General features: G+C 39.5%; 1 protein-coding gene across 1 annotated transcript; it reads left to right on the top strand.

The window, feature by feature from the left end:
• Window positions 1-732: 732 nt before the first annotated feature.
• LOC113032373 (chemerin-like receptor 1) lies at window positions 733-7,636 on the top strand. Its single transcript, XM_026185275.2, has 2 exons — window positions 733-947; window positions 3,032-7,636. Exon 2 carries the CDS (start codon window positions 3,052-3,054, stop codon window positions 4,135-4,137), a length of 1,086 nt encoding a protein of 361 aa, XP_026041060.2. The 5' UTR covers window positions 733-947; window positions 3,032-3,051; the 3' UTR covers window positions 4,138-7,636.
• Window positions 7,637-15,096: the final 7,460 nt, after the last annotated feature.

Below are 15,096 nucleotides of genomic sequence, written 5' to 3'. Positions count from 1 at the left end.
GCTATTCCTTGAGAAGTTGACATATTAGTTACATTTCCACATGGAGTTTTTTTTTTAATTTTTTCGTGAGAATATTGTGCAGACACAAGAAAAGGACAGCTGGCCTTCAGCGTAAAAAGTATTTTTATCAAGATTGCAAAACCGGATGCTGATAAGAGCCCCATACTGCATCACTGAAAAGGAATAGAAACATTCTCATTTTAAATGTTGTGCAAACTTCCTGTAGATCTAGTTCTTTATAAGGGGTGACATATCATCCATTAACTGTTTCATTAATCTTTAGTGAATTCATCCACAAAAAAAGAGCTTTGCTAAATTACTAAATAACATATTTGTAGAACTCCAGATACATCAGATATTTTTCTATAAACCTGAAGAACTTTAAAAATCACTAATCATGAACATAAAGTATTTTTTATGTTTCTTGCAAATAAAAACAAAAACAAAATAAACACCCAAGGCAATAAGTTAGAAAGTTAATATTTTGCTTTTATTTACTGAATTATATTATATGCTACTGATTATGGAAACAGGTTGGTTGTCCTCAGAATATTTCATGACTTGATACTCACCAAACCCAAGGTTGCAACAGAAAGATAATGGTGTTAAATAGCAAAACAGCCAGCTGTTAGCCGTGTTACACTGTGGCCCTCTCACAAGAATATATATGTTCTAATATTACATGTCTTTTGCTTTTAGAAAAATAATGCTGCATTCTTGATGCAATATGTTGCAGTCCAAATTTTGCATGAGGGCATTGCAAACCCTCATGCTCCCAACCATCATAGAATGCTCTCTCATGTTTTAACTTTTACAGACTTCCTGTGGATTTGCATGTTTATCAGCAGCGACATACACCCCACACGAGTCTCAGCTAAGCTGTCAGAGTTGGATCAAACATTCTTCTGCAGAGGATTCATTAACAACCAACAAGACAGCTTCACAAGGTATTTACTTCATTTTTCACCAAGCATGAAAGATTTCCCAGGAATATTGCTCTAAATATGTATATGTGCATAAAAAAAACAGGAAATTCATTTTCTTACACTGTCACATGATGTAAAAACGCTAATTTAGTGTTATTTCACAGGACTAGTGCTAGTTTTCAAGAACAGGGGTGATGTGCAAAGCTGTATCTAAACTACAGAGGGATAAAGTTGTTGCCATACCACGAGGATATGTGAAAGAGTTGCTGAAGTCAGGTTAAGAAGGGAGGAGATGTTTGATAAGCAGCATTATGGCTTCATGCCAAGAAAGAGCACTACAGATGTAATGTTTGCCTTGAGAATGTAGATGCAAAGTATAAAGAAGGTCAGAATTCATACAGGAGCAGCAGAGAAGTATGTGATGGTGGTGCTGGACATGTATGAGAACAGCGAGACAGTAGGAGTGGCAGATGGATCCAAGGTGAGGGTGGGATTACATCAGGGATCGGCTCTGAGCCCCTTCTTGTTTGCAACATTAGGTTGACAGATGAGGTCAACAAGACGTCTTTGTGGACTATGATGACATTGTGTTCTTTAGTGAGAGGACTGAGCAGGTGGAAGAGAACCTGAAGAGGTGACGGTATTGACAGAGTAGCAGGGAAATCTAGAGAAATTTTGTTAGTGTGGCTTCTGAGTGACATGGGATTCAGATGGGGTGGCAAAAACAATACCATTTTGAGTACATAAATTAGAAATGAGTCCTTCAGAGGAACACCTCAGGTGAACATTAGAGGCAAGACTGTGATGGTTTTGACATGTGCAGAGGGATAATGGATATATATTGGACAAAGGAAGTGTAAGATGGGGGATAAACAATATATATGCTTGTTTTTCCTGAATACTTTTGTCACGTTTACTGTCTAAGGACAGTGCTAGCAAGCACTCTCTGCTTATGACCAAAAATGTAAAAAAAACAAGACAAAAACAGCCCTTTGTGTTGGTGAGAAAATGTACCACGTCCACCAATCAAAAATGATATGGCAAAATGACATTTGGTTGTTTAGGAAGAGGGGGAAGTTTTAGGAGTGAGAGAGAGAGAGCAGAAAAAGAGAGAGCGAGTTTTGAGATGTGAGAGATTTGTGACGTTTAGCGTGTTTGGAGTGTGTAGCCAGTGTGTAGTCTTGTGTAGTGTTGTGGATAGTTTTGTGTTGTATGTCTGAACAATGAGGCGACTGCTGTCTCCAGATAGAAACCGGCAGTGATACACCTCCTGCTGTCAGACCTGCAGGTATCAGGCTGTGATGTTCTTCTCTATAGTGGACAGAAATATTTGGAGTGGCACAAATAATTTGTGTGGCATCTTATTGAATGCAGAACAGCTGATTGTTATGTAAATAGTTTGAAATGGTTATTTACAGTAAAAAATATAACTTTTCCTACTCGGATTTTATGCTTTTTGTCTCAATTTAGATCAATTGTGTTAATACAGTATGTCAAAATGAAAACATAACTGTAAATTCAGACACATGAGGTTGTGCTGAAAAGGACGATACCAAACAAGGTAAAGTAAATAGTTTTTAAAGGTGAAATGTAGAGGAAACATGAAAATTAGTTAAAAATGGCTAATCATACCCTGGACCCCACTTTTTTTTTTTTTTTTTAAAGTAACGCAATAGTTACTTTTCAAGTAATTAATTTATTTTAGAATCTTGTAACTCAGTTACTAATCCAGTTACTTTTTTGAAGAAGTAACTAGTAACTATAATTAATTTCTTTTTCAAAGTAACTTGCCCAACACTGCTGCTATGTGGGATAGTGTCACACGAAGGCAAATGATCCACTCTGGTGACCCTTAAAGGGTGCAGCAGAGAAAAGAAGAAAAACGAAATCACACTTTACAACTTTACTTACAACACTTGATTACAGAAAATGTGTGCTTTTTTGAGGATTTCAAATGTAGAGATAATGTCCTTTCATGTTTGTCTAATTGTCTGGGAGCTATGTTGACATACTGCCTTAGACTGAATGTCACCATAGCTTCAGTTTCAGTTTCCTATTAACTTTGACTGGGAGCTGAACTTTTTACTTATTGTTTTTCTTTGCAGGTCTAAAGTCAGTGAGGGAGATGACCACTAACTCTTTCAATCCAATCAATACAACTGCTGCACCTAATGGAAATGGCTCCAAGAATAGTGACAGCAATGGTGGGCTTAACATCATGTCTCTCATAATTTATTCCGTGGCTTTTGTCCTCGGTGTGCTCGGGAATGGAGTGGTTATCTGGGTGACCGGGTTCAAGATGAAGAAAACTGTTAACACAGTTTGGTACCTCAACCTTGCTGTGGCTGACTTCCTCTTCACTGTGTTTTTGCCCCTGAGTGTAACTTACACAGCTTTGGATTTCCACTGGCCTTTTGGCAAGTTCATGTGCAAGCTGAACACCACTATCAGCTTTCTGAACATGTTTGCCAGTGTCTACATTCTGGTGGTGATCAGTGTGGATAGATGTGTGTCTGTGGTGTGGCCCGTCTGGGCTCAGAACTACCGAAATGTACGCAGAGCATCCTATGTGAGTCTGTGTGTTTGGGTGGTGGCTTTGATTCTCAGTGCTCCATACTTCATCTTCAGGGACACTGAACAAGACTCTAACAAAATGATTTGCTTTGACAACTATGCTCTTTCTGATGACTATGAAACACCATCAGTGAAAAAGTTAAGGGAATTTCGTCATCAGGCCATGACTATCACACACGTACTCCTAGGATTTGCTGTGCCTTTCACTTTCATTGTCTTGTGTTATGCTGTTATAATCCATCGTCTCAGAAGAAACCGCACACTGGCCAATCAGTCAAGTCGCCCCTTTAAGATCATCGCTGCCATTATCATCACTTTCTTTCTTTGCTGGGCTCCCTTTCACATCATGGGTCTAATTGAGATGGCATATCACATGCCAGAATATTCAAGTGAGATATTAGATGATATCATCACAATTGGGTTCCCGATAGCCACCAGCGTGGCCTTTCTCAACAGCTGCTTGAATCCACTGCTGTATGTGTTCATGGGCCAAGATTTTAAAGATAAAGTCCGCAAATCCATCCTGATTGTGCTGGAGAGTGCCTTCCAGGAAGAGGAGACACGCAATTACACTTACACAAAGTCAGTGGACACCAGTCAGAACCAAGAGAGTTCAGATTTGAATACTGAGGTATAAGAAACGAAATAATTAAGCTGTAAAGCATATGTCAAATTGCTTATGGGCTTTTTACTACCTTAAGTATGATTCAGATATGTGAACTGTTTCTCCACTTATACATCCTATAATCACCACATGTGGGCTCAAGATATATATATATTGTATTGCATTGTATATCTATAAATAAATCCTCATATGTGTATCAATTAATCCAACATCTAATAAGAAGCATCTAATGCAGTGGTTCTTAACCTGGGTTCGATCGAACCCTAGGGGTTCGGTGAGTCGGTCTCAGGGGTTCGGCAGAGCCTTTGCCATGACATGCATGGCTCATTTTGTGCACCAGTAAAAAAATCACATTTTATTTTTCACTAAAGAGGGGTTCAGTGAATGCGCATATGAAGCTGGTGGGGTTCGGTACCTCCAACAAGGTTAAGAACCACTGATCTAATGACAGCAGCTTATCACTATCAAAAAACAAGTAACAGAAAACACTGATTATTATAACATCAACCAGTAGAGGGAGCCGTTTGCATACTAAAACGTCATGGCACCCCCACACATGATTGAGTTGCAACTTCTAAAAACTAAATTAAGAAAATCAGACAAAATGCGCTTTGTTTCTCTTATGTGTTGACTAGACAGGACGTGCATGGTTAAATCTTCCATTTATAAGCATAATCATTTTTGGTGCACTTCTTATGCCAAAACTATTTATTAAAAGTAGGCAAACAAGTGAAATAAAGGGTGAATTAAGAGAATACAGTGTTTATAAGATGACATGTAATTATCCTGTGTAAATAAATAAACACACAACACAAACAAATATATAAGATTCATGAAACATGCATTTTGAACAGTTTTGTTTTCAGCACAGTTTTGTGTTCAGCCATACAGTTGCACCTGAAAGCAAATACAAATGCATATTCTCAGAGACATTTATTCAGATTAAGATAAAATCTAGTCAAATAAACATAAATATAAATGGAATAAAATGAACTTTGAATATATTGAATAAAACTCAAATACATGGAATGAACCTTGAATATATTGATTCACTTTGTAGTAACGCCCTATATTTGTATTATAATTTGCCTCTAGATAAATTTTCGATAACTTTGAACATTTAAAATGTTTAATTAACCTCATAACTTGACATTATTACTGCTCTTATTCACTTTTAGTTATTTATTTTTACTCATTACTCATTACTACTGTAATTTTTGTAATTTGGCATAGTTTAGTGCCTTAACCCGGATCACTATTCGTGTTGTTTTAGCACTGGGGGCTCATGTCGACAAAATTCATTTTCTTTGTAACTTCAACTGTATTTGACATCAAGTAATTATTTGGGGGTAATTAATTGAGTATAACCAAACTATAACTGACTTTGGCAAGAAAATGATGGAGACCAACAATAACAAACCATTAACTCTTGTATTAACACCAGTACAACCACTAGTGAAATTAGAAAGTCTTTCATTACTGTGTCTAACATTTTTCACTTCCTGATATTTGTCTTTGGTGTGCTCAGGAATGGTACTGGTTATCTGGACGACTGGATTCAAGATAAGGAAAACAGTACCCACATTTTGGTACCTCAACCTTCCTGTGGCCAACTTCATTTACTTTGTAGCATTTATACCCCTTAATTTAATAAATCTTGCTTTAGACTTCCACTGGCCTTTTGGCAAACTCATATGTAAGCACAACACCATGGTACTTATTCTGAACATGTTTGATAGTGTCTACATTGTGGTGGTGATTAAAAAAATGTATGTAAGGGTTGTGACTCTGGGTGTTTGGGGGGTGGCTTTGATGATCGGCTTTCCATATTCCATCATCATGGACACAGAGCAAGCGTGTAAGAATGAAAGCAAAACTCTCTGCTTAAACAGCTACGTGGTTTCTGATGACTGTAATGCAGAATCTCCCAATATACAGCGACAATTTCATCATCCACCCATTATCATCGCCCGGTTCCTTGTGCTTTTTGCAGTCCCATCCACTGTCATTGTCTCCTCTTATGTTGTCACAATCAAAACAATCATCTCATAAGAAACCACTGGCCACCCAGTTGAGTCGTTTTTTTTTTTCTGTGCTGGGCTCCTATTCATATTATGGATCAAATTGTGATAGCTAAAAAAAATGGATACTTCAAATTGTATCATTGGCATCCGTTTGGCCACCAATATGGCCTTTCTCAACAGCTGCCTGAATCCACTGCTGCATGTGTTTATGGAATAAGATTTTATTAAGAAAGAAGTCTGCAAATCCATTATGAATGAATTCAAAACTGTCGTCCAGGAGGAGGAGAAACACTCTCACACTTACAATAAGTCAGTAAACACAAATACAACTCAGTTTTAAATGCTAATGTTCAAGGCTTGCAATGACTTAAAGAAACAAAGAAACAAAAGAAACATTACTCCAGAGGAAATCATTCTAAACCTGATTGTTTGAATTGTATAAAAATATATAATGTTAATTAGATGGAAGTAGCTAAAGTTGTTCATGTCTCTTTAACTCCCAGTTGCAGTTTGTGCTATGTTTGTACAATTATGGAACTAAAAGTGGTTGTAAAATGCCACTTCCTGGAAAATAGAATGAGTCAGTAATTTCAAAATAAGTATTACATTTGTTTCTGGTCGACTTTGTGTAACACAACACTTGGACATGTGACTTGTCCCACAAATGCCATATTAGGTAAGAGAGGTGGGCATTTAAACTATTAACTATATAATAAAAATAACACATTCAGTCAATATATTTATTATGACTGGAATACCACTGAGTTCCTTGTAAGACCATCATGTGAATTTTCATATTTTTTCTTACTTATTTAGCATAACAGCAGTCTGGCATATTCCCTGTTAATATATGACATACGAGTTATGGTTGTTGTGTTTTATTGTGTTTAACATTTGCAGCTTTGTATAATTATTTATTCTTTATTTTTACATATTATTATATACTGTATAACTTAAATTCAATTGCACTCTTCTCACCTTAGTCTTTTCCACCATTGTTAATTGTGACATTTCCCTCTTTTGCCTAAAATGCCATTTAGTTTTAGTCTTAATTTAGGCATCTTAAAAAAAGAGAGAGAAAATGTTTTGCATATTTGCTTGCATATGTTAGTATTTAGTTTTACTAAATATATATCTATTTTTGGTTTTGTTCAGTATCTGATCCCAACTTTTATGATCACAACAACATTTAAGACTTTGTTTCCTGTTTTAGATGTTTATCAGGCATTCAGTATCATAATCATTTATGTTTGTTTATATTTTCTTTTTTCATTAGAGATTACTGAAAACAAACTGCCTCGGCTCCATCACGATAAGGGTCTATGCCCTGCAACCTTTGCTTGTGTTTCTGTTATCTTTTCTTTCTGTCTGGGAACTACAGATAAAAAATTGGCTCATAGCTAAATCTGGTACATTTAAAGCAATGTTTATTAAAATGCATTGTCCCTGTTACAAATAAAGAATTAAGGTTATAAAGTCTATATAGTCTCCACTTCTACCACATCTAGAATGTTTGATTTATAATCAGAAAAAATATTATAGAAGGGGTGTGACGTCAGACTGCAAAATCTGCTGGAAGCCTCATGTTAGAAATCTAAAAACAAAAATAGCAAAGAGCATCCCAGTGTTGGGGAAAACAAGGCACATTCTGAACCACTAATCATTGGATATTTAAAACTGTTCAATGGTTTGATCTCACTTAAATTGTGTTGAGTGTTTAAACAAGAGAGAAAGGTGTGAAAATGTTCGTGCCTGAGTATAAATTGTATAAAGTGTCTAGTGAGGGGTTTTACAGCCTCAAAACATCTATAAGAATTGTAAAAAATAAAGTTGGCTACTTCATGGATTTCACTTATCACGGGTTATTTTTAGAACGTAACTCCCACGATAAACGAAGAACCATTGTACGTCCATCTAAGACGTACCTAGGATAGTATATATAGAGTCCTGATCAAAAGTTTAAGAGTACTTGAAAAATAAAAATAAAAAATCATATTTTGCATAGTTGGATCTTAACAAGGTTTGAGCTTCAATATGCAACAAGAAGAAATGGGAGTGAGACAAAACATTAGTTTGAGCATGCAATTTACTGAAAACAACACTTAAACTGAAACCAGTTGTTTTACAGCTGATCAACTGTTTTACAGCCTTTAAAAAGCCAAATCTGTGCAAAAACATGGATTCATTGTCATTTTCTGTCAGGTAGTCACATTGTCATGACATTCTGATGGCAAAGGCAAAAGAACATTCCCTTTTTAAACGTGGTTGGGTTGTTGAACTGAATAAGCAGGGTCTCTCGCAGCGCACCATTGCTGCTAAGGTGGGATGCAAGTGAGAGTGAGACAGTCATTTGGAATTTCTTAAATAATCCTGCAGGTTATGGAACAAAAAAGGCAAGTGGAAGACCTGAAGAAATTTCACCAGCACTGAGTCTGAGGATCCAACTGGCTGTCCGTCAAGACACTGAACGATCTTCAACACAAATTAAGACCATTAGTGGTGCCGAATGCAGCCCCAGAACCATCAGAGACTGAAGGGCTTCAAAAACAAAAAACGTCTTCAAAGGCCTCGTCTGCTTGAACGCCACAGAACTGACTGTTTGGTCTTTGCAAGAAAGCACCAAACATGGGACACTGAGAGGTGGAAGAAAGTTTTATTTCCCAATGAGAAAAAATGTAACCTTGATGGTCCTGATGGTTTCCAGTATTACTGGGATGACAAGTAGATCCCACCTGAGATGTTTTCTATGTGCCACAGTGGAGGGGATGCCATAATGGTCTGGGGTGCTTTTTCTTTCAGTGGAACAATGGAGCTTGACGAGGGGGGGTGCAGGAGGTCATAGCCGCTGGCTATGTCCAGATGTTGCAGAGAGAACGCCTCATGACTCAGGGCCCTCGTCTGTGTGGTAATGACTGGGTTTTTCAACAGATCATCGCTATATTACACAATGCCTGCAGGAGAAGGGACTTCTTCCAGGAGAATAAGATTACTCTTTTCAAATTCAAATTCAAATTTTATTTGTCACGTACACAGTCATACACAGTACGATATGTAGTGAAATGCTTGGACAACTGCTCGTGACCTAAAGAAAACAAAAAAAGGAAAAGGCTATGAATAAGATAGGAAATAAATATGAAAAATTAAAAAGGGTAAATTTAACTAGGAAGGAATAAAATATAAATTAAGGTTAAAAATGAAATAACTGTACAACACAAATTAGAATGAAGGGTAAATTTAACTGGGAAGAATAAGATAAAATATATAAATTAAAGTTGAAAATAAAATAACTGTACAACAAAATACACAATATAGAACTATATAAGAATGTATGAAGAAATCTAAATATAAATAAATATATACACAATAACAGCAGCTGTACAAGTATTAACCGGAAATGAAGAATATAGTGACCAGTGTTGTGCAAAACCAAAGTCCAGAAAGTCCAGTGTGTGTGTAAGAACCATATGTGTGGGTCAGTACTGTGTGGTGGTGTGATTGAGAGACCGTATCGCCTGCGGGAAGAAGCTCCTCCTCAGTCTCTCTGTGTTGGTCTTCAGGGAGCGGAATCGCTTTCCTGACCTCAACAGAGAGAACAGTCTGTTGTTGGGATGGCTGAGGTCCTTCACGATCTTCCTGGCCTTGGTCCAGCACCGCCTGCTGTAGATTGAGTGCAGGTCAGGGAGCTCGGAGCGGATGGTGCGCTCAGCTGACCGCACAACCCTCTGTAGAGCTCGTCTGTCCTGCATGGTGCTGTTCCCGAACCAGGTTAAAATGTTTCCCGCCAGGATGCTCTCTATGGTGCACGAGTAAAAGTTCCTGAGCACCTTGGAGGGCAGTTGGAAGTCTCTCAAGCGTCTGAGGTGGTAGAGACGCTGTCGGGCCTTTTTCACCACGGTGTTGATGTGACAGGACCATGACAGGTCCTGCGTGATGTGAACTCCGAGGTATTTGAAGCTGTCCACTCTCTCCACTGGGCACTCGTTGATGACGGGGGTCTGGTAGTTCCTCTCCTGCTTAGTGCTGAAGTCCACTATCAGCTCCTTTGTCTTACTGACGTTTAGAAGGAGGTTGTTCCTCTGGCACCAGTTCTCCAGATTCCTAATCTCCTTCAGGTAGGCCGTCTCGTTGTTATCAGAGATCAGGCCCACCACGACGGTGTCGTCAGCAAACTTGATGATGGTGGTGGAGCTGGTAGTGGCCACACAGTCATATGTGGACTATACTGTGTGTTCCCCTGATCTAAATCCAACTGAGAACCTTTGGGGATATGAGAGCATGAGGGTGGGAATGGATGTCTGTATACAGTGGGGCAAAAAAGTATTTAGTCAGCCACCGATTGTGCAAGTTCCCCCCCTAAAATGATGACAGAGGTCAGTAATTTGCACCAGAGGTACACTTCAACTGTGAGAGACAGAATGTGGAAAAAAAATCCATGAATCCACATGGTAGGATTTGTAAAGAATTTATTCGTAAATTAGGGTGGAAAATAAGTATTTGGTCACCTCAAACAAGGAAAATCTCTGGCTCTCACAGACCTGTAACGTCTTCTGTAAGAAGCTTTTCTGTCCCCCACTCGTTACCTGTATGAATGGCACCTGTTCGAACCCATCATCTGTATAAAAGACACCTGTCCACAGCCTCAAACAGTCAGACTCCAAACTCCGCCATGGCCAAGACCAAAGAGCTTTCAAAGGACACCAGGAAAAGTTTTGTAGACCTGCACCAGACTGGGAAGAGTGAATCTACAATAGGCAAGCAGCTTGGTGTGAAAAAATCAACTGTGGGAGCAATCATCAGAAAATGGAAGACATACAAGACCACTGATAATCTCCCTCGATCTGGGGCTCCACGCAAGATCTCATCCCGTGGGGTCAAAATGATCATGAGAACGGTGAGCAAAGATCCCAGAACCACACGGGGGGACCTGGTGAATGACCTGCAGAGAGCTGGGACCAAAGTAACAAAGGTCACCATCAGTAACACACTACAACGGCAGGGAATCAAATCCCGCAGTGCCAGACGTGTTCCGCTGCTGAAGCCAGTGCATGTCCAGGCCCGTCTGAAGTTTGCCAGAGAGCACATGGATGATACAGCAGAGGATTGGGAGAATGTCATGTGGTCAGATGAAACCAAAGTAGAACTTTTTGGTATAAACTCAACTCGTCGTGTTTGGAGGAAGAAGAATACTGAGTCGCATCCCAAGAACACCATACCTACTGTGAAGCATGGGGGTGGAAACATCATGCTATGGGGCTGTTTTTCTGCCAAGGGGACAGGACGACTGATCCGTGTTAAGGACAGAATGAATGGGGCCATGTATCGTGAGATTTTGAGCCAAAACCTCCTTCCATCAGTGAGAACTTTGAAGATGAAACGAGGCTGGGTCTTCCAACATGACAATGATCCAAAACACACCGCCCGGGCAACAAAGGAGTGGCTCCGTAAGAAGCATTTGAAAGTCCTGGAGTGGCCTAGCCAGTCTCCAGACCTCAACCCCATAGAAAATCTGTGGCGGGAGTTGAAAGTCCGTGTTGCTCGGCGACAGCCCCAAAACATCACTGCTCTCGAGAAGATCTGCATGGAGGAATGGGCCAAAATACCAGCTACTGTGTGTGCAAACCTGGTAAAGACCTATAGTAAACGTTTGACCTCTGTTATTGCCAACAAAGGTTATGTTACAAAGTATTGAGTTGTATTTTTGTTATTGACCAAATACTTATTTTCCACCCTGATTTACGAATAAATTCTTTACAAATCCTACCATGTGGATTCATGGATTTTTTTTTTACATTCTGTCTCTCACAGTTGAAGTGTACCTCTGGTGCAAATTACTGACCTCTGTCATCATTTTAGGTGGGGGAACCTGCACAATCGGTGGCTGACTAAATACTTTTTTGCCCCACTGTATGTGTGTGCCTGTATTTCTGTGTCTATATGTCAGGTTGGGTGTCAGGCGCCACCTCTCTGGGGACATCTTAGGCCCTCCAAGGTTTGGAGGCCTATCTCCCCCTACCACCACTTCCCCTGCCAGTGGCGGACTCCCTCAGACATCGGTGCGTTGGTGGTTCTTTGTGTCCGGGGATGGGCGTCCAGGTACACACCGGCTCACTCCTTGGCGGCCGCTTATCGGGGCCTGGAGCCTGGGGCTTGCTCGGGCCACTTCGGAGGTGGGGTACCCCCGGCCTCTCGGCCTGGGGCTCGGTCACTCAGGCACGGCTGGCTGCCGGCGGAGCTCACGGGCGCGTCACTGCAACTCCCCCTGGTTTCTGCTCCGCGGCTGCTGAGTGAGCCCTCATCTGGGACTCTCCTCAGCTCTTTCCGGGACAGTGGCGCAGCTGCCCCTCTGTTGGTCTTCCTTGGTCTCTTGTGTTCTGGGGGCCTCTGGATGTCTGGAGTTTTGATCTCCTCCATACCTGCTTCATGCCCTAGAGGACGGGGCTGTGGCCCCCCCACACCCTCTAGCAGATCATTACATGAAGGAACCTTTTAAAAAACAAAAAACAAACGCGTCCATGCTCACAGGTGTACACACGGGTGATCACACCCACAAACTACACCCTTTTTGGCTCCTACCTCAAAGCACACTGTGTTCTGTTGATCTTATGTGCTGCACAATAATGTTTAATATTTAGTATTTACTGTCATATTCCCATATATCATTGTGATGTTGTTTATTCTATTACTCTTGTTCTCTTCTGCTTGTTTTCTTTTTTCTTTCTCAGCAGGTGACCCAGGTGATTGATATATGCATTTTTTTTTTTTTAAATTTCTCTGCCCGTTCTGTTGGTTTATGTCTTTTACCCTTCTCCCCCGTCCCTCTTCTCAGCTGTTTCTCTTTCCCTCTTTCTTTCTCCCCTTCTTTCCCCCAGTCAAGTCTGTCCCATATTCAGTAAGTGAAAATAAAATGAACAATAAAAGGTGAATCAAATGGACCATTACGACAAGGCTGGAATGGTCAATTTGGTAAAGTAAATCCGTTGGGCATCTTTCTTTGCCTTTAGACAACAATTCTGATGGCAAAAGAGCCAAACGGGACAGGCAAAAAAAAAAAAAAAAGAGAGAACCTTTGGGGATGGATGACAAGGGGAGTTTAAAAAAAATGGACAACAGTTCCAGACAGTAGATGCCCTTTGTGCGGCCATCTTCACCACTTGGAGAAATGTTCACACTTACTTCATGGAAATGCTTGCATCAAGCATGCCACAACAAAGTTTTTAGGGGATCAATAATAACGGTGGAGCTACTCATTACTAAGTTCATGTTTGGAACTTTGATTTCTGCTTTGGGGGTTTACAGGGGTTTTTTTTGAGGGTGTGGTCCTAAGATTTGAAAAGCCCGTTTCAGTTCAAGTGTTGTTTTCAATAAAGTGCATGCTCAAAAAATGTTTTTGTCTCACTCCCATTTCTTCTTGTTGCATGTTGAAGTTCTACTTGGAACCTTGTTAAGATCCAACCATTCAAAACATAATTTCTTGCTATTTTTCAATCGGGACGATAGATCGATCGATAGATCGATAGATCGATAGATATAGATGTGTGTTTGTGCATATATCCCTACTGACTCCCTATTGACAATGACAATTGTGATTTTTTTTTATTTTTTTGCTTACCATCATTAAATTAGTATGGCCAGAGTATTTTATGACTTTACTGCCTATGCACATATAATGTAAATTTCATGATCACTACATGAATGCACAAAACCACCTGTAGGAGCCATTCTTTGGTTAATACCTTATGTGGTCACTAGAGGTCACCTTTTTCTGTTTTGGTTATGTAATGTAAAGGTATTTAAGGTAATTGGCGTCAGGTGTGTCATTGAGAAGGCAAACAGTTTGTGACCGTTGCGCTGTTATGCTAAGTCGATACGGAATAAAGACCAAAAAGGACAAGATACATACTGCTGGAGTTATTGGACTGTGAACTTAATTCATGCATACCAGTGACATCGCGTCACCCCCGTTAACGACCATCTCAGTGGCTTCAAGCGTAGGCTTAGCCTCTACACCACCATCTTTTTTGTTATTCTGCATTTATAAATGAAGTGTCAAATGTGTATGACTTGATCCCATATGTAATACATCTAACACAAGAAGATTATTATCAAATAGCCAATAACAGAACACGTATTAATAATACAAAACACAGCAGCACATGACTAAGTTGCAAAAGTCAGTGTCCTCTGACATTTGCCCTCTCTTACAATTACAATTACACAGGCAAGGGTGAAATCATTTGTCATTTCTGAAGCATAAGTACTTTTGGCAGATTTCCAAAGCCAAATATTATCAAGAGTAAGTAAACAAATGAAACAAGATTTATAGTGTTTATAAGATGAAATGTTCTTAGCCTGTGGGCAAAATAAGCGCACACACATTATTGCTGTCAGATTAGGTAAAAAGCAGCAAGAATACTTCATCTTGATTATTCAAAATCATTAAGGTCCTGCAGTCTGCATAATATCCACCTGCTACTTCGTCCCCATTTGTTTCTATGAGAAACACATTTACCTCGAGGTGAAATTAAAAGCAGGAGGAATTCCTTTTGAACAAAGGAATAGAGTCTGATCCAGAATACAGAAAAGTGACAAGTTTCCAATGCATTTCCACCAAAGACACAACGATTAAAGACTTAGAGAAAATGTTGATGCTCTGTTTAACAACTGCCAGCTGTTCAGTTTCCCATGAGAATTCAAAAAAACAGACAAAACATTTTCCATACAGGAAGAGACGTGGTCCTCCTATACCTTCCAACCCAATGTTCAGAAGTGGGTGCAAAGAGTTGTAAGGCTATTAATGAGATGAATAGACTTTTACAGTTGTTTTATGCAGAAAAAGTAAAGCCAGGAGATGTGAGTTATGCTCTGCCTACAAACTATTGCTCATTTTATTTTTTTAAACTGAATTTTCCATTTATCTCTCTTCATGTACATTTTTTTTACCTAAGGA

The sequence above is a fragment of the Astatotilapia calliptera genome, chromosome 11 (assembly GCF_964374335.1).
Source record: "Astatotilapia calliptera chromosome 11, fAstCal68.1, whole genome shotgun sequence".
Classification (NCBI taxonomy): Eukaryota; Metazoa; Chordata; class Actinopteri; order Cichliformes; family Cichlidae; genus Astatotilapia; species Astatotilapia calliptera.
This window is presented reverse-complemented; position numbering and strand designations above follow the sequence as displayed.